The 19,755-nt window shown below is 51.4% G+C and overlaps 1 protein-coding gene across 9 annotated transcripts in view; it reads right to left on the bottom strand.

The window, feature by feature from the left end:
- Positions 1-19,755, bottom strand: part of ZNF536 (zinc finger protein 536) — a 442,277-nt gene that overhangs the window by 121,927 nt on the left and 300,595 nt on the right. Inside the window, exon 8 of one of the 9 annotated variants that reach the window (XM_055145202.1) lies at positions 14,265-15,147. The exons of the other annotated variants lie outside the window; for them this stretch is intronic. Within the exon in view, the coding sequence (XP_055001177.1) occupies positions 15,140-15,147 (8 nt within the window). The 3' untranslated portion in view covers positions 14,265-15,139. Of the gene's footprint in view, positions 1-14,264; positions 15,148-19,755 lie in introns of those variants that run through there. 9 annotated transcript variants of the gene reach the window in all.

Raw genomic sequence — 19,755 nt, 5'->3', positions numbered from 1 at the left:
CGCAGAGTGGTTTGAGCAGTCAGCAGCGGAAATTCAGCTGCTTTTGTCCAGGGAAATTTTACTCAAATTCCCAAGGGAAACTTTGCCCATGCTGTCTGAATGACTGTCGGGGGCGAGGGGGGGGGGGGTATTGTGTCCTGAACAGGATAGAAGAGCTCCATCTCTCCGGAGGAGGAGGGGGCGTTGGTCTGCCCACCTCCTGGAGGCTGGTCACTCCTGGTGCTGTATGACCAATTCTCAGTGTTTCAGTGTTTTTTCCACCTGTGGTAGGGAATGCGTGGTCCTCTCACACAGCTGCTAGGACTCACAGAAATTGCTCGGGTCTGGGATCAGGTTAAGGAAGGGGGTTGCAGGGCAACAGGATTGAGTTTTGGAAGATCTGGTGATAAAGAGCGGAAGTCATCGTTCTCTTTGACACTTGGTTCTGCCATCCACAAACCTGGGGAAGAGCCTGGTCCCAGCTCTGTGGAGCTCTCAGAAGATAGGATGAAATGTCTACACTGAGGTCAGCACATACTCGGGTACACGGGTCCAGGGAGCTGAGACCACTCCTGTTCTCACATTTATCCCTCTTCCATCTCGGGCTCTTTGGCTTTGTTCTTCCCTCCTCTTGGAACAGGCACCCCCTAATCTTTGCATGGTTGACCCAGGTTCCTCCAGTGTTACCCTCATGGACAGCTCCTTCCCCTGCCTCCCAGTGTTCTTTGAATCACTCCCCGTTGCACCATCTCCATCCCACTAATCCTAGTCTCCGAGTGTGTCGTTCATTATCAGTGGCCCTTGAGCAGAAAGGGCATTACCTGGATTGCTCCCAAGTATCTGGAATAATTTGATGCAGATAAATAAGAGAACAAATGATCTTGTGCATCCCTGGTCACAGAATCTTCCCTTCTCTAGATGGTTTATAGGAAAAGGCTCTTTCTTCTTTTTCCAACACCTAGCCAGTGAAACGAAGGTGAGGTCTGGGGTTTGAGGCCATGGGTTCCTCAACATCCACACAATATGAGATCACCTCTTTCTTCTCCCTCCATGCCCCATCTGTCTCCTTTGTTCTTCTTCCTCTTGCTCCATAGCCTGCTCTTAAGACCCATCCTTTCAGAGCCCTGAGTGCCATGTCCAGGGCTGCTCCACTAGTCCATATTCCCAATGCAGGTAGTAACCAGAGCCCCTAGAGAGACTAGTAGCCTCCGGGTACAGTTGAAGGGTTTATTTCCCCAGAAAATAACTCTTTTTGATCCCTGGTACTAGCCAGAGATAATTCCAGAAGTCTAAACAGCTCACTTGAGCCAGAAATGCATAAAACTAAATAGCTAAACTTTTACCCATGCTTCAGAGAGTTGACTGTCCCACTTGGGGGCAGGAAGAAGTGAAAATTACCCCCAAATTGCAGGGACATGCCCCAGGACCCCTGATCTTGCTTGGGTAGATTCCCAGAGGGTGAACCCAGGAACCCTGATCCTGCTTAGGTAGATTCCCAGGGGATGAAACTGCCACAAAGGCAGAATGCAGAGTGGGGACCTGCCAGCATGGAAACCTTGACAGTGGTACCAAGTTTGCCTCTGTTTCAACAACCAAGGGTCGCTCCTGTCCTCCACTGCACCTGGAAGATAACCTCCAGGTAACTTAGGACTCTGATGGCCTAAGACGGTTATTTCATTCCAGGAGGTTAGATTCAGGTTGCAGTGAGCGCTAGAAGCCAAGCAGACTGAAGAAGTGGCGAGTGACCAGAACTCTATGGAGGAGACTTGTGCCTGTGGGGCGACCCGAGCCCTCAGGATGAAGCTGGCATGGCAGGAAGAAGGGACTGGAAAGAGGGAAGGAGGAGGCAGGCCTAGAGGGAGAGGAGTGCAGAGCCAGTGCCCAAAAGGTGGTAGGGAGGGAATTACTTTGCCCAGCTGCCCAGGGTCCTCAGGGAAGAGGGCGCTGGCCATCTTGACCCTTCGTTGTGGGCGAAACGCAGCGACTGTGGTTTCTTCTGATCTCCTCACAGATCACAGACACATGCCACCTCACCTCGAAGGTCACCCCCGACCTGACTCCAATGGCAAGGAAATGCAACGCTGTAGGGGCGGCCCCTTCCCCATGCCCACCACCTCCCTAGGATGCTGCTTTTTTTTAGGCACGGTGTATCCACCACGATTCATAGAGGGAAACTGTGCTAAAACGTGCACAAGCAAACTCCAAGAAAGCTGAGGAAGGGGACTGCAAGAGCAGTCTGATGCCAAATAAGCCTGCCTGCCCGTCGCCATCGGTGTGGAGGCCGTTAGGAGCGCTGTGGGCCGAGGGGGAGGGGAGGGGGGAGAGGGGACAGCTGACCGCTTGTCCACGGGACGTGTTTTGATAACTCCCAGAAATGAGAGGGTGTTTTCTGGGAGGGTAATTGGGCATAATTCCCTTCATGACTTAGAATCAACAGGCAACCTCTGCAGCTGCCCCTTATTCGTGCCATCAGCAGCAAATGCTATTTTCATGGCCGATTTATTAAAGACTCCATGTTTTTTTGAGGAGATGTCACAAATACAAAAAGGGGTATATTTATTGATATGTTTAAAATACAGGTTTTTAACTCGATTCCTTAGCCCTTTAAAACAAAGTAAAGAGACAGACAGATACAATTATGTTCTGACTGGTTTCCGCCAGCCCGTCCAATGGGAACGCTTGTATATAGTTCTCAGTGGCGCTGAAATCTGCTTAGGAAAGCAACAAGTCCTTTGTTCTGTTGACAACAGTTATTACAATTAATTCATTTTGTGATTGGTACTTGCACTGAGTGACAAGGTGTTATTTTACCTCAGTAAAAGTTAAAGTGGTAATACCTACATGTGCAATAGCGCCACACACTTGCTATCACTCATGGGGAGAAGAAAGGGCTGACTTCCGGCTGTCGGCTCGCCCACCACCCCCTCCCCCCCTCCGGCAGGCCTGTGTGAGTGGGGAGGAAAGCGTTGGGTTACTCTGGGGAAATTTCTGAATCCCATCCCACCAAGCTTGCTTGAGAAGGTTCCCATAGAATCGTAATGTTGAAGGCAACAAGCTCTGTGTGTGTGTGTGTGTGTGTGTGTGTGTGTGTGTGTGTGTGTGTAGGGTGGGGAGCAGGGCAGGAACCCGCACTGCTATGCCCAGTTAATAGAGTGTATGTGGAGCAGAGGGAACGTTAAAGAACCTTTCTTCTAATTGGTTCTGCTCAGGAGGTCATGGACAGGTTCGAGGCCCCGCTGCCCAGAGGTAGGTTTGGGTCACAGCCTTCTCCCCAAAGAGCAGACACAGCAGGACACTCTGCCCCTCGGTGCTCTTGAGAGGGTCTGGGTCCAGGCCAGGTGTGATTGTGGCCATGAAGTCCACACCCCTGAGAAGCCCAGACTCCCAGCACCCCCACCCCTTCCAGAGCTTATTTGAGATGCATCTGCAAACAAAGACTAACCCAGCCTGTATGGACTATGTTTCTTTTTTCTTTTTTTGGATTTTGGGTCACACCTGGCGATGCACAGGGGTTACTCCTGGCTCTACACTCAGGAATCACCCCTAGCGGTGCTCAGGGGACCATATGGGATGCTGGGAATCGAACCCAGGTCGGCCTTATGCAAGGCAAACGCCCTCCCCGCTGTGCTATTGCTTCAGCCCCTGGACTAAGTTTCTTTTACATGCACACTTACAAAGAGGTTCACCTCACAAACGAGGCACCGCAAGAGACCACAGCAGCAATAATAGCAGGGAAGAATTCTGGCTCTGATGGAAGTAGGTGAACCCGGAGTCTCTCAAAGGATCTCACTGTGTGCAGTGGTTTCAGCCCTGGCTCGATGGTGGATGATTGCAAAGGCTGAAAGCGAAGCCTCGGGTTCAGGGGGTCTAGCACCCCGCCACAGAGAAGTGTTCCTCACGGCGACAAACACGACTCTCGATACTTACTCACCGGGTTCTTTACATTTTGGGTGCTCATGTGCTCCAGTCCCTGGACCTCAGTGCTCACTAGACCCACTCATGGGTAACTTGGCTCTTGACTGAACTTTCCTACGGAGACACCCAAGGAGGAGGTGGAGGGAAGGGTACAGGTCTGGGATGAGACTGTTCTGACTCTGGTGGGGATGGTCTAGGGAGGGCGGGCGTGGGGGACAGAAATGTTCTCTGGAGGCAGAAATGTTCCCTTGGAGCTAGCAGCCTGATTGGGTTTCTGCAGCACAAAGGAGACAGCTATAGACATGGCTTCTAATCCCCTTCCCCAGCCCAGGACCCAGGGCCCAGGGTTCCAGCCACCCCAGAGCATAGCTGCTGCTGCCAGGGCCCTGCCAACCCAGGTCCCTTCCCAGTGTGGCATGCGGCAACTCAATAAAACATGCCTTGCCCTGAACACCAAGCTGCAGAGAGCCGTTGCATGGGCAGGAGATACGGAAATCCTCCGACTTTTTTTTTTTTATTAGCTGTATTTATCACCCTCTCAAAATCAATTGCATATTTTAAATTAAAACAAATGACTATTTCTGGAGGAATCAATACTAGCATCTTTGCCTTTCAAAAAGCAGAAAGTTTAACATAAAGAAATCCTTATCTTTGCTCCCATCAATCCAATTTTCATATAATTCAATATTTAATAAATAGGATCCTCTTTGTCTGTGCTGAACAATGTCATAAAAAGTGTAGATGATTTTGTGGTAACCAAGACCTTGTGAGGTGGATAATGTTGCTGTCCGCCCCCATCCTCATCCCCGCCCACCTCCCCGTCCACTTTCTCCTATTAGGGACTGTTTATTCCTGTGAAGTCTAAAGAAAAGGGTTTATACATGCAACAATTCCAAAACCAAAATGCTACCTACTATCTGCACAATTGCCATTTTATCTCTCTAAACTTCTCCGGCTTGACGTTTTTAAAAGGGCAAAAGCAGCAACCCCTTCTATAATACCTAATTTGTACATCTGCGGTTTCCTCTGACTGGCACAGGCTCCATATGTTTTTAATTATCATAATAGCCCTAAAGAACCTGTTCGGTGGGAAACACATATGATCCTTTTATTACTGGTTTGTAATTTAAACAGTTTTAACCGAAAAGGTCTGGCTATAGGGGAGTGACAGGCTCAAAGGCCTGCGATGCAGTCAGCGACCTCTGCAAACTCAAGTTCAGATCCCACCCACCGAGGCGGAACCTCTTCCCCTGTTTGACAGAGGTAATTGGTCACATGTGAGGCGGCTCTGTGGGACCTTGAAAGACTTGATCTGTGATCTCCTGTGACGCTGGGTTTCGGGCAGAGCCTGACACAGTGAGAATAAGGTTGATAAATATTATCCCAGTCTGACCTCTGCTGCTTTCACAGCTGGGGCTGGGCTGTGGCAGCTCGAGGGGGAGGGCCACCCACTCTCCCCTTGCCCCCACCTGGACCCCGGGGAACAAGCACGAGGTGAGGAGGGGTCAGGCTTCCTCCAGACCCTCTCAAGTCCACAGGGAGGAGGCCACCGCCGCTTTCGCCCTGAGGCTGGGAGTTAACTGAATGAAATTTGCGTGGAGGAGCCCGTGCCCAGCCTGGGAGACGGTGATCCGGGGTGGGTGATGCCACGCGAACTACTTCATTTATGGAGAGGTGAGTACTGGGTGGGGGCAGGAAGAGATCTGGCTGGGTCCCCTGAGGCACACGGGCACACGTGCTCGCCCCCCCCCCCCCCCCCGCACCCTGAACCGCAAGCAGAGGACTCAGGTTCTTCAGTCTGGGACTGGAATCTCAGCTGGGAATCGCCTCTCGCCCTCTCTTTGGACTGAGAGCTCCAAGGAGGTGGCACGAACAACAGGACATTTGTCTGTATTTGTTGGTTGATTTCTGATGAATCTCAAACAAGGATGAGGGGCACTTGGGAAACATCGCCAGGGGAGACAGGAAAGGCCTCGCCGTCTGCCTTGGAGCTCACTCACCTCCTTGCTGATTCATCTCCGGGGTGCCTCCATTTTCTTCGTATGTAAAATGGGAAGAAGAATAATGACATCTGCCTCGTGGGAATGTTATGAGGATTAAATGAAAGAATGTCATTTGCATGATCATCGATATGGCACTTAGAACGGGAGTTGGTCCCAGTGTTTATTATCTAAAAATACACTTGGCAGATGCGGGGATGGCTCAGAGGACCAGATCCTGCCGGGAGCGCTCAGGGGGTCAGTCCTGGGGGCAGGAGGAGAAGAGGGGGAGCCGTCATCTTCCTTAAGCACCAGCGCCAACACACTGGGCTCTGCATGGCACAAAACCTCTGGGTTAGAACTGGTTTCTGGGTAAGTTCTCAGAGGTCTCGGGGGTGTGGTCAGGTCTGGGACCCACGCTGTCTAAGACTTCCCCTGGGCGGTGCATAAGACAGGCCCACGCCTGCTTTGTGGTCCAGAAAAGATGTTTTTTTCCGCTTCTCCCATTGGTTCGATTGAACATCCAAAGGTGACTCTTTTCTATATTTGTACTTTTCTATGGAAGTTTGATTTTGGAAACACAACCTATTATAAACGTGGTCAATACCAAGAATACCAATGACTTCATCCAGTGAGCATGGCCGTGTGCCAGGCTCTGGGTTCGGCAGAGATGCGTACATCTCAGGCAATTCCTCTCCTCCTGCTGCAGGACGGCTGTCCTCTGCCCTGAGCACAGGGTTCAGAGACCCTCGAAAGGGATCAGGTAACCTGTAGAGCCAAGAGGGTTTTCCACGGGGTAGAAAGAAGTTACCTTGCTATGAAGGTTACCTAGCATCTTTGGGCTATTTTCTTAGCCATAAAACGGGAGGTGATGGCCAGGACTTGGGGGTGCAGCAAGTAATGTGTGTCAGAAGGACCAGCTGGCTCCGGGGGCTTTCCCTCAGGATAAAGGAACACCAGGGCACCCCCACCAGAGCGAGGTGGGCTGAGAAATCTAGAAGGGGAGGCTCTTCCCACCCCACCCATCTGATTGAAACTGCTATTTCCCTGGGCGAGGAAGTGCAGAGATGTGCATTTGGCCAATCTCACCCTGGATGAAGGACAGAGGGGTCTACTAGTCCTGGCCTAGCACCCAAAGTGCCCTCAGAAGACCAAAAGGAAGTTCACACACACACACACACACACACACACACACACATCAAGGTGGGGGCCATTCTTTCCTTTGGCAAGAAGAGGCCCAGATGGCCACCCTCATTTGAGATGTCAGTGGTGACCTCTTGACTCAACCACCAGCAAGTGCATCTTAATCAGAGTGCGTCCTTCCTGCCCAGTAGACAAGGCAATTGCAGCGGGCCCGCCCCTTGAGGAAGCGAGACCTTCTTAATCACAGGCTGCTCCCCAGGGCCAGAAGAGGACAGAGGCCTTGCCTGCCCCCTCTGCTGCCCGCCTGGCCCAGCCTGTGCGGTACCCAAGCTGGGACGAAGGCGCCTCCAAATTTCCAGGCCCGGGAATAATAACTCACATTACTTGGATCCCATCTGCACCCAGTGAAGGCAGAGCAGGGAAAAGAGCATAAAACACAAAGTTCCCACAGACAACATCTGTCTTAGTGCAAACAATGGACCATTATCTTGTAAATAATTCTGATTAAGCTGCAGCATTTCCTCCTGAAACGTGGAAGGGAGCAGGGGAGGAGGCAGCTTCTGGAATGCCAGGCCTGGGGGAGCAGGTGCCACATCAGGCATCTCCCCACCCCACATTTCTCACAAACCTTCTCACAAGAGCCCCGAGCACCCCTCCCCTGCTACAGTCCCCCCCCAGATCAGACCTGGCCATGCTGCATATGGGGACAGCTTCTGGAAGGTTCTACTCAGTCCTGTTCTCTCATTACTGCTGATTGCTCTTTTAAGACATGCATTGCATCACCGTGAATGACCAAGTTATAAGAGTTATTCATGACGGAGCTGAAGGCGTACAGTGATCAAGCACCCACCCCTTCCCGAGTCCCCTTCCCTCCACCTAGTCTCCCTCCCGCCCCAGCTGCCTCTGTGGCAAGCCCTCTGCCCTTTCTCGTTTTTCCCTCCGCCTCCGTGCTGAGCTTCACAATACTCTTCCTGAAAGCCGCAGATTTCTTCTCTTCCCCTTGCCCTGCTCCCTTTCCTTCACTCTTCCCTCGCCCTTAGCATCCTCTTCTCCTTTGTCTCTGGCAGTCTTACCTTTTCCTTGCTTGTCTTGGCCCCTCTCCAGCTCTCTTCCAAGCCACTCTCTCCTCCCGAGAGCCCACCTACCATCTCTGCTTCTCCTTCTCCACGTCTCAGACTCCTTACCTCTGCCTTCCTCACTCTCATTCCCTGTGGCTTGCTTTTCCTCCTTCCTTTGCCTCCCCGCCCAGGATCTGTGGGCTTGCCCGCCCCTCCAGACTGCCCTGGAGATACCTGAACAAGACAAAATGGTGTTCAATCTGGGGAATTCCCAGGCCTGCAGGTCCCCTGGGAGTGGGGGGAGGGGCAGTCCTGCCATGAGATTGTCAGCTGGGGGCACTCTGGCTTACCACATGGAGAATACTCATGCCCAACCCAGAATCAAGGACCTGCCCCTCTTCTCTGTCCCAGAATTCGGTAGGCCTGCCTTACCTAATCTTGCCACATCCCTGCCCACCCACCCACCCCCACACCTCCTGCCATATAAAAACAGCTGGGGGCCACAGTGATAGTGCAGTGGGTGGGGTGCTCACCTTGCATGCAGCAGATCCAGGTTGAGGTTCTATCCCCTGGCACCACATATGGTCCCCTGAGCCCCACCAGGGGTGATCCCTGAGTACAGAGCCAGGAGTGAGCCCTGAGCACCAACAGGTGTGGCCCCCAAAGAAACAAACAAACAAACAAACAAAAAACAGAGCTGGGATTTCACAGCTCTATCCCCACCTCATGGCCAGGGAAAAACAAGTGTCAAATCTGTGGTATGAAAGATGATTGTTTGCTTTGCAAGAGATTTTACCCCCCACAGTCTTCAGGAAAATGTCCTGTGACTTAAATTGTCCTGAGTCTGGCCTCAGGATGCCACACATGCCCAGTCTTCACAGAAGACCGAAGCTGCTAGACTAGGAATCCAGGTCCTGCTGGCTGTCCACTGAGAAAATGTTTTTTTAATCTTCTCACGATTAATTCCTTTGTAGCATCAGAAAATGGGGGACATAGCTCAAACATGGTGTCTTTTGCACTTGGTTCTCACCTGGCTCCCCTAGGATGGGACAAATCCCTCTGGCAGAGGCTTTCAGAGCTAGGAGCGACAAGCAAGGGCAAGCGGTGTGGTGTGGGAAGCCCCGTGCTTTGCAGTGCCCCCACCCAAGTCCTTGGCAGGGTGTCAGGGCTGCTGAGTTCACAGAGAAGCTCTGCCTGGGGCCAGCGTGGCACAGAAAAGTTGACCGTGTTTTTCTCCAATTTTCTTTTTCTCCAAAACATCTCCAACTTACTCGCCCCTGTTCATTTCATCTCTTAGGATGCAAGATGTCTTTTGATGACCAGACAAACCTGAGACCGTCAAGTTATGTTCACTTGAAAAGCAAAAGGCCACTGGCTTGGGGAACACACACTTGGGAAGAGCAAGAGCACATAATGCTCCCGAGCAGGGACACTGGGCAGCCAGTGGTGGTGACCTGGATTTGCCCAAGGAACCTGAGTGGAAAGGTCCCGGGGATGGCTGGAAGGGGAGTGCTGCCGGGCCCCAGGGAGGCAGGATGGAGTGCGGAGGCAACCTCCTCTCTGTCCCCTCTGCCCCTGTCTAGACGTGGTGGGTGAGAGAGCTGTGTGGGGACTGGCACACATACATCCACAAAATGGGTTATCCCATTAGTATCTGGGGAGTGCTGAGGCATCCTTTTTTTTTGTTTGTTTCGCTTTTTGGGTCACACCCGGCATTGCACAGGGATTACACCTGACTCATGCACTCAGGAATTACTCCTGGCCCTGGCGGTGCTCAGGGCACCCCATATGGGATGCTGGGAATAGAACCCGCGTTGGTCTCGTGCAAGGCAAACGCCCTACCACTTGAGGCATCCTTAACATGAAAAGTACAAGTGCTCAAGTTCACTTGTGAACACAGTCAGTTGGAAAGTGAGAAGAACAGTCCATCAGGGCACTCGGCACTTTCAGGGACCCCCCAAATCCTGTTCTATTACTCTTCTCTATTCTTTAATGTTGGGGAAGCCTCCACAGCAATGCTCAGGACACCCAGAGTCCACTCCTGGAGATAACTGGTCAGCCAGGCCAGACACTTCAATGCTGGAGCACGATAATATGATGTTGCAGTGGGGACCCAGAAACGCTGGGTCTACCAGGACCACCTTCGTGGTACTTAGGGGCACCAAGGCTGTGCCAGCAGAGCTCGGAACTGACCCTCTTTTGAAAATAAAATGTTTGAGCTGACTTCCAGAGTTAGCAAAAGATTCTCAATGTTCTGCTTGAGAATTAACAGAAACGTCCTCCTGTAAGGCAAGTATTCTCAAGCCTTGGGCCCCATAACAAACCTCAAAGTCTCAAAGTCTTGCCCAGCTGGAAGCCCCAGGTGTTGGTGTGTTTGTGGAGGCATTGCTGGATTCTCCTGACCTGGGCCTGGGTGGGTGGATGGCTCTGTGATGGCTCCAGCTAGGATCCACGGAGTCTAAAAAGGCCATCTGAGCAGTCTGTGCTAGAAAGGATCCCGAAAGCAGGCAGAGCCTCCGAGAGTCGCAGAGGGCCCCAGCCTGCTCTCACCTTCCACTACTGGACAGACGGCTCCTAAATCAGAGCAGGAGTTGTCCAAGCCCCCAGACACAACTGTGGGCAGATTCTCCATCTCCTGAGTCTGGCTGGGACCAGCCCACCCACCCAGCCTGCAGGAAGCCTGTGACTCACTGTACATCTCAGCATTGACCATCTCTTCTCTCTTCTCTCAAGAACCTGGAATGTGCATCTGTCCTTGCCCTAGGTTCCGGCAGGTGTGTGGCCTTCAGACCTTATGCCAAGGGTCCACACCCAGTGCAATTGGTGCCCACCCCTTCCCTTTTGGTGTCTGGGCATGCCTACAGCCCAGTGATTCTCTGCGTGGCCCACTGGCCATTAAGGGAGCTTAGTTTGAGCCTCGGCTTCTGCGGCAGCCAGCGGGGTAAATCTGGAGTGACCTCTAAGATGTCTGTCAGAGGATCCCCAGAGGAGCTGAACCCAGCAAAGACAACTCCTTTGCATCCACCTCTTCATGTCCTCCTTCATCTTGTTCCCTCCACCCTCCGTTCCCTCCTGCTTCCTGGGATTAACCCCATCCCCACAAAACACTCTCACCCAAGTCATTTCCTCAGGGACTGCTCTGACCTCCTTCCTCAGGGAAGTCCCATCTAGGTCAGCCAGGGACACTAAGGAGATGGCGATGAGTCTTTCCTTGACAGGCAAAAGTCTGACTCGATGTGACCCCTAATCGTGGGCAGAGGCCACTCTGCATCCAGGAAGAATGTCCCCAGGCATGGGGCATTGCTCTGCCCCAGCCCTCCCCCGAGCACATACAAAACCTTGAGTGGAAAGAGAAAAGCGGCCTGTCCATCATGAAAAGGAGCAATAATTTGGTAAATTAATTGCAAATTTGCTTTCCCTGCTTGGTTGCCTTTCTCCTTTTATGTGGATAATTGAGAGCATATTATATTAATTTGACAACAACTGAAGTTCAGAAAGAAAACTCAACCTTGGGAGCTGTGGGTTACCATTAGATGGGTGTGTCTGGACGACGCCACAAAGAGCCTGAGAGACTCACTCCTCACGCGGCCGGCCCAGGTCCAGGCACGCAAATGGCTATTTTTGTTAATGGAAGCGCTGCGCACAGCTCCTCCACTCCAACCTGAACACGCACACTGCTTGCTCCAGAGGCACAATCTCTCGAGCGGGGGCACCACTGCCCATGGCTCGGTACACACTCGGGAAAGTCGTTTCCTCAATGGGATGTTTCTTTAAGAGAAAAGTGGCTCTCCAGGAGCCATCGTCATCTAAGTCTAGGTTAACTCCCACCCCCCATCAGAAAATGTAAATGTCATCAAAGCCATTACACATCATGCCTCGATGGGTTCGAAGACACAGTCACACGGGAAGTCACAGTCCCCTCCTGCCACTCACACAAGAGTCTGTCACACCTGCCTCAGACCGGACCCTTTCTCGGGAAGAGTCTAGGCTGGAAGACCCAGGGTCAATTCAATAGGTGAGGTGTGCGGTTGCCCCGGGCCTGAGCCTACACAGGAAGGGAGCTTGTGATCCCAGGAGACGGTGGTGGGAGGACGAGGGCAGCCAGAATCCCCAGGACGGAGCTGGGGAATGAAACCAGTGTATTTCAGAGGCCTGCATGCATCCGCTTCCTGGCAGCCCCCGCCAGGATTCACCCGAACAGAAGGGAGGAAGACGGAGGCTGGGACTCCACGAAGAGGAGAAAAAGAATCCACAAAGGTCTCCTAGAAGCCTGAGCGCCTGCTCTGGGGAGCGACTCAGGAAATACCCACTGCTTCAGAAGCGGAAACGAGAGAACCCCCTTTGCAGATTGGGCCCTGGCGAAGGAAGAGAAAAGACAAGCGAACTCCTGGGTCTGCGACTCTGGGGAACCTTCCCACTGTCAGCTCCAGGAGCCGGGACAAGCTGCTCCCTGCAGCGACACTTCCTTCCCTGCTGCCGAAGCTCCTGAGAGACCCAGTCACTCACTCTCCCCTGGACCCCAGCGTCCTTTTCCTGTCACAGTGGCAAGGCCGGGGCAGACCTGTCAGCCAGGGTTCCTGGAGAGTGCAGGGTGAGCAATGACGGGCAATCCCCAGAGTGTCCCCCAGAGCAGGGCACACAGGACCCAGCAACCTTGAGCCAAGCCCCAGCCCCCAGGCAGAGGCAGGGGTGCAGAGAGGGGGCCGTTCCCCACAGAGACAATGGATAGTACCGGAACTCCACCTGGGGGAACTTGGAAACGTTGTTTCTTAATGCGGAAGTGGCTGTGAGCCTGGCTGGGAAGGCGCAGTGTGATGTGCAAGGATGGATACGGAGTGACTGTGCAAGAGATACAGATCTTGGGGGTGTCGGGAGGAATGAATCCAGAGAAGGACAGAGTTGAATCTCTTCCCCGGGTCTCGTGCACACTGGAATAAGGCCCAACCCAATTGGTACCATCTAGGGTCAATCTGAACGCCCTGGTGCTGGGAGCTGGCTGCTCCCCGGGGCTCCAAGCTCCGGGATCCATCATTTTAGCCACTGGCAGCCTCGTGAGCAGAGGTTCTCAGCAACCCAGGAGCAGAATCGGAAGCAGTTGAGGGCAAAGAAAGCCAGCAACTTCTTCACACTCTGCATTTCTCATTCAGGGCTTCATCCCAGATTTCCAGACTTGGAACCTCACTCTCACCTCGCCCCTCTCGACACCCCCTCCCCCACCACCACACACACGCACATGCACGCATTAAGAGACAACCCGACTCAGCTCTGTACCTTGGGGATTGGGGGGCGTGTGAACGGTTTTCATGAGACATGCTGAAGGGGACGTTGCAAGCAGCCCACTCCGGGGGGCGTCCCGACGTGGAACCGGGTGAACCAACTGGCACTGCTGGGCTTCCCGCCTCTTGTCTCTCACAGGCTACCCTGTGCAGGCATGGAGAGTGGGCTGGGCACTGGGAGAAGGTCATACCTGTCCCCTCAAAACCGATTAGGTAGGTCACAAGGATGTGCATAGAATTTAGAAGCTGACAAGTTAGACCCAAGTGACACAGCTTAGAAACCCTGCAAGAAGGGCAGAACCCTAAAGTCCAGTTCATGGGGGCAGGGTGTGGGTGGGAGGGAAACAGAACCAAGCAAACAAAATGACTAGGCAGCAAAAGCAAAAAGCAACTGCCCCCCTTCCTGTATGACCTTCCCTGCATGACCAAGGTAGGGGACAGGGTGGGGAGAAGCTAACACAGGTACTGTGTTACTCCAAACTCTCAGTGGACAAAAGCAGCTCAAAATGCCAAGAGTTCTGCATATCTGTCCAGTGCAAACAAATATTCCCAGGATGGAAGGAAAACATTAGGGACTACTAAGGAAAACTGCAGTGTGTACCCCAACCCCCCTCCCGTGGGTTTCTCTGTACCTCAGTTCCCCATGCCCAAGGGATGAGAGCTGCGGGTTCTAGACACTTTAAGTGTTGTCTAGTGTCTCTCCCCACCCACCCTGTCACCTCCCCCACCAAGAAAGGTCCCTTCCCTTTACATGTTTGTGAAGGTTCCTTGCAGGGCCTCCAGAGAGAGGGCCAGGGGCAGCAGACTGTCCCTGTAGGTACTCTAGAAGCTTCCAGCAGATAGAAGGATGTCATGGGGTGAGGGATGTTGTGGATTGAATTAACATAATGACTCCAAACTGCACTAATGTTTCACAGCTTTTTTTTTATTAGCAATACCAAGATAAGTTATTGAAGCATTTTTAGTATTGTTTTACATTCCATTCATAAATGACCTAACTTGTAACTCAGCATACAGCACACTTAAAGATATAGTTTGACACGTATTCAGAAAGCTACAATTATTATAACTTACATGCCTTCATTACCAGGAACACCTTAATATATCGTCTAATTACTTCAACAATACTCTATTCCAAAGCACAGGAAACCCAGTACAAGTTTACACATTTGCTTCAATCACCATTTCAAAGTTGTGGGTGTCAAGGTGCTGTTCACTGGGATCTTACTGTCATCTGTTCCTGGTTAATATGACAACCTGACACAATATTCAACTAGCAATATTACTGCTTAAATACTATGGAGAAAGAATTACTGCACTTCTCTGTGTTCTTCTAAAGTGTTACAAAATACAGGACAATCAGACACAAGCAGTAATGCCAAGGAGACCAGCGTAGGGCCCACCTCTAGAAGCTGTGGTGAGCTGGTGTAGCAGGCCCCGTCAGCGTCTCACCGCGCAGGGACCTCCAATCCACCAGCATCTGTCACTCAGGATTCATGACTTTGAGGGAATTTTCTCTCCCATTCAAGTTACTAAGCCCTTGCAATCCATGACTAATGGTGGAACATATGGGACAATATTTTTAGCCTCCCTGATTCTTTGCTATATATACTGTAGGTTGGTGTGCCGTGTGTATACACATACCTATGCCAATAGTAATTATTTATTCAACACACATATGTGTATACATTCTTCTCTTGACTTTACACGAGTAACAAGCTGCAGATAGCCACCGAGGAGCACGAACAGACAAGGGCAAGTCCAGCTAGACCGACTAGAACAGAGGGTGTCACTTACCTGCAAGAAAACGTGCAGATTCATTAAACAATCCAGAAAATCATGTAGGCTAGAGGCATTTGAAAGCAAGGGCAGGGCCGCATTCCCTAATTATTTAATGAAACCGTGACAATAAAGCAATATTTATAAAATTTGGTCCCTCTGTCTCTGGCTAAAGCAAGAATAGGCTCCATGATTAGAGCAGGTTGGCAATTAGACGTAGAGGTGCAGTGGATCAGCGCTAAGTAATAGGAGATAATTACTACTTATTTGAAACCTGGGCTTTTCAGACAACATCTGAAAACTAAGAAAGAACCTGATTCCTTCCACAGCTAAGATGTGGCCTGTCTCTAGACAGCTGTCGTTTCTAACCATCACTTGAGCTCAGCAGCCCGAGAAGGGAGATGCTGAAACTATAGCACAGGGCCCCTGAAACTAGAGCACAGGGCCCCTGCACAAGGTTCATGTTGGCCATGGGGGCTGCACCTTCTCTGTTTCTTCTAGCATAAGTGGGCCTTGAAGCATCCGCATTTACCCACGGATGTCGATGTGTGCTCTGACATCACTATCCATTCTCCATCTTTTTATGCTCCCTCCCAATCCTATGTCACTACTGAGGGAAAGTGTGTGTGTGTGTGTGTGTGTGTGTGTGTGTGTGTCTGTGTATGTGTATAAGTCACCAACATGCTTGCTTGCTCTCCCTTCTGCGCCCGAGGCTTAGTTCTGGGCAGAAGGCAGCATGCAATCCAGAGAGAATATGAATATGGCAACCAAAATGAAAGCTACCACCAGACTTTTCTCCAGCTTCGGAGGCACTGTTGATTCAGACAGTAGCTTTTGGTGCCAAAAATATGCAGCAAAAGGAAAGGAACATAAACAAGGCTAAATGTCACCAGTGTTTGCCGACTTACAGACACCATCCATTTGTTTGTTCTGAAATGACGAGTGGACCATTTGGCAAATACAATGGTATTCACACAACAGTTCTGTCATCCTGCAAACGACATCACGTCAGTGGCATTCCCGTTTCATTTAAAGGGGGGGGAGGGAAAGAGAAGAATGCCAACGGAGTTGAGAAGGGGCTCCTGTCCAAAGACACCGCCTCTTTGACAACACAGATCACACCTGACTTTGAATGAGGACAGGAAGAGCCTGCCGGGGTGCCAAAATTTTGCTGGACGGAGGGGTAGCACCAATGCTCTGTCCAACCAGAGTCCAAGGGAAAGGCTCTGTGGCTGGCTGTGAGCTTGCCAGGAGGGCAAGAGCAGCACAGGGGGGTCGTGATTTATGTCATACAATTATTACTTAAGTTTAGTGTCATTTTTACTTAAACGTTTGTCCTGGGATTCAGAACAAGCCAAATGGTCCTCCCGTCATGGGGTTCTCTCACAGGGAGCAGCAGTGACAGGAGCAAAAGCTAATCTGTGAAGGACGAAACAGGCAAAGGAAGCAAGAGCAAAGTTGTGCTTTCAAGTCGTCTCTGCAAGCTCATGTTCATAGGGATCAATTCATAGAGAAGAGGAAAAGAGGGGTGCTTACTCACTTGGCTTGAATCAAGCCTAGCCTGGCAGCTCCAGCGACAAGGCCCTGCTCCCCTGAGTCTCCCTGTCTCATTGCCCACCCTCGCCGAGGCTGGCTGAACCCAGGATCCCATGCATTTGAGCAAATTTGGATTTTGTGGTTCCTGATTAAACCTCCCTGGTCATAAGTTGTATCTAGTTTAGACAAATGAGCTAACCCAGAAGCCTTCCCAATGTCAATCATCTCCTACCCCACCATAGGTCCTACCCCCAGGCAGCCTAGGCAGGTTCTAAGCATCGCTTAAGTCCTGTGCCCCCATCTGGCTCTCTGGAGCTCTCTGGCCACAGACCACAGCAATGGTCAAAGACCGAGGAGGCAGGACTTATTTCCTACTTCAAAGCCCTTTCCTTCAGCCAGGAATGGAACTGGGTAGGAACTCAATGGGCTGACTGTCCTCATGGGAAGTCCTCACAACAAGCCCAAATCACCATCAAAACTCAAGTTCTCACCGACCAAGGCCATGGGACAACAACCATCATGACAGGAGGAAACACAGGTCTCTAACTTTGACACAAGGGAAGTTCTGTGCTTGCAGGGTGCTAATGAAGCCCCGGCCTCCCAAAGACATCTGGGCATCGCTGGGTCTCCTGGCAGCACTGTCACATGATTTTGCTTTGGGAATCACAGACACTCAGCTGAGAAACATTTACCCACTGCCTCTTGGCCCTCACACTGCCCATCAATGAGGAAACTCAGGTCAGGTCCTGAGAGAGGGCTGCCCCCTTACTCTGATAAGCAGTGGTATGGCCGTGCAGAAATGGTGCCCAGGCTCTCAGCTCACCACTGTTCTACGGGAACAAGGCTATACCCATTTGCCACTTCAGGGAGACCTGGCTGCATAAGTGTCAGGACAGGTAGAATGATCTCCAAGTCAAGCATGTTCATGATCAGCCCTTGGAGAAAATCCTTGGCAGCCATGGCCTGGGACAGTGCTCTTGGTGAAACATTTTCAGACCTCCTATACTGAGAAACCAGCCAGGTTGGCGAGAACAGAAGAGAGTTTGCCTCATTTCACCATGCATCCTAGAAAATGTGAGGTAAAGTGCTTCAATGAACACTTTTTTTTTAAAGAAGAGATCCCTAATTCTCTCACTGCAATGGAAGCCCAGGACCCCCAGTCTCCGGCATCGAGTGGGTCAGGAAAGGCAGTTTGCCAGTCAGCTAGGGGTGACACGTGGGGACTGCTGGGGCTTTTGCTGTGAAAGACTCTGCTTCTCACTTGCCTCCTCCAAGGCCAGTGGATTCTGGGAGTGCTGTGGTGATGATGATGGATGTGCTGAAAGGTTCTCCATGATTGGCTAGCTCCAATGGGGGAACTCTTAGCAGGGGAAGGGGGCATGTTCCTCTCACTGCCCTTCCCTTTCTCTACTCTCATTCTTACCCCACCCATCCTATTCCTGGGCTCACCCAAGTTCCCCCTGCAAGGTGCTTGTAAGAGCAGCGCTGCCTGATGCCTCTGTGGGAATGAGGGTGGTGTGGTTGCTCTCGAAATCCACCGACTTTGGGGTGCACCAGCTTTGGGTCCACATGGTCACACTGAAACCCAGACTTTTCTGGTCTCAGGTCTTGAAGTAAGATTGATCCTACGGTTTTCCCAAGCTTCTCTCCCTCACAAACACTGCCTCATGCTCCCTTGCCTTCTCATGAAATAGTCATTACGGGCTGTGTCCCCAAACTCCGAGCACATCCAGCTCCCAGTGGCAGGGGGTGCCAGGCTCTGCAAGAAAATGGAGTGGTCTGAGCCAGGTCTGGGCTCTGGAAGTCACCTCAAGAAATGGACATTCTGGGTGGGGGTGGTCTCATAATGATGGTCTCATAATGACTTCCAGCCCGGGATGCAATTGGATCCAGTCCAAAGCAACTGGATCCGAAGTCTGTCCTCCAACTTCAGCCACGAGAGAGCTAGATCCTCCTCAGGACCATCTGAAATGTGTTCCCAGCTGGCTTCCTAGGGGAGACCTTGTGAAACTCAAGCTCTCCACCTGGGCACCCACCACCCTCCTCCACCTCTCCTACCCTCTGCCCCCTGGGGTTAGAACTATACTGACTGTGAAGGGGCACAGGGGCACTAGGACCCAGGAAACCTATGACCTGAGTTTTCAGAGGCAAGAAAGCGGCAGGCAGTGTCAGGAAGCAGCTAGAAGCAGCTAAAATCAGTGTGTGCTGCAGCCGGGTCACTCACAGACCCGGGGGCAGAGCTACCATCTCCAACTCATATGTCAAGAACTGCTGAGCTTGTGGGGAGCCACAGAATTTGAACAGGTTTTTACAGATGCTTCTTCAAACACTTTTACCTCCATGAGAATAGAAGCAGATGGACATTAGCTCCTCCGATAAGCCTGTTTCTAGGAGCACTGAAGTAGGGATTTGGTTTTATGAACCAGACAAAATCAGACCCCAGACTCTGCTGAGATGATAAATATTGGAATCATTCTTTGGGTTGGCAGAGTCTCACTTCTTGAAGAAACTAAATATCAAGCTGGTAGACCAGCTTGGAAATACCTATTTGGGGGGCAGGCAAGATGGGTTAGACATGAAGAATATTTGAGTTCTGTGAAGCCAACGGGAGCTCAAAATGTTCAAAATGTTCAGCCATCATCTGTGTTTCCTGCAGAGCTAGGAGGTATATGTGAGAAAAATGTCCGTTGTGTAACCCGAAGGATTTACGTTTTCCTCCCTGATATCAATTTTTAGAAAGAGTATCTTGAGTACCAGGACACAGCAACCAGTGAGATCACTAAAAGAGGATTTCAACTCTGTTGGGTTAGATGTGGAGGTGTAAGAACTGGCCGGGAGTGGCTGAGAGGGAAGCACCTCAGAAGCAGGAGGGCAGTTGCCTCCTTCCAAACCTAAGCAAACCCTTCCTTCTCCGCTTCCAACCTAAAGTGAAAGAAGGCAGAAGTGAGATCTCGTGAAATGTGTGTCTTGTGTTCTCTGAAAATAGCACCTTAGGGCTGGAAATTGTCTCCGCGTCTTACGGTGATTTCAAGGTGGTTCTGAGTGGGACCTGGACCTCCGCCCCGATTGGGGAAACCACAAGGATTCACC

Source organism: Sorex araneus, chromosome 8, assembly GCF_027595985.1.
Source record: "Sorex araneus isolate mSorAra2 chromosome 8, mSorAra2.pri, whole genome shotgun sequence".
Classification (NCBI taxonomy): Eukaryota; Metazoa; Chordata; class Mammalia; order Eulipotyphla; family Soricidae; genus Sorex; species Sorex araneus.
Note: the sequence above shows the minus strand (reverse complement) of the source record. Positions and strands in the feature narration are given on the sequence as shown.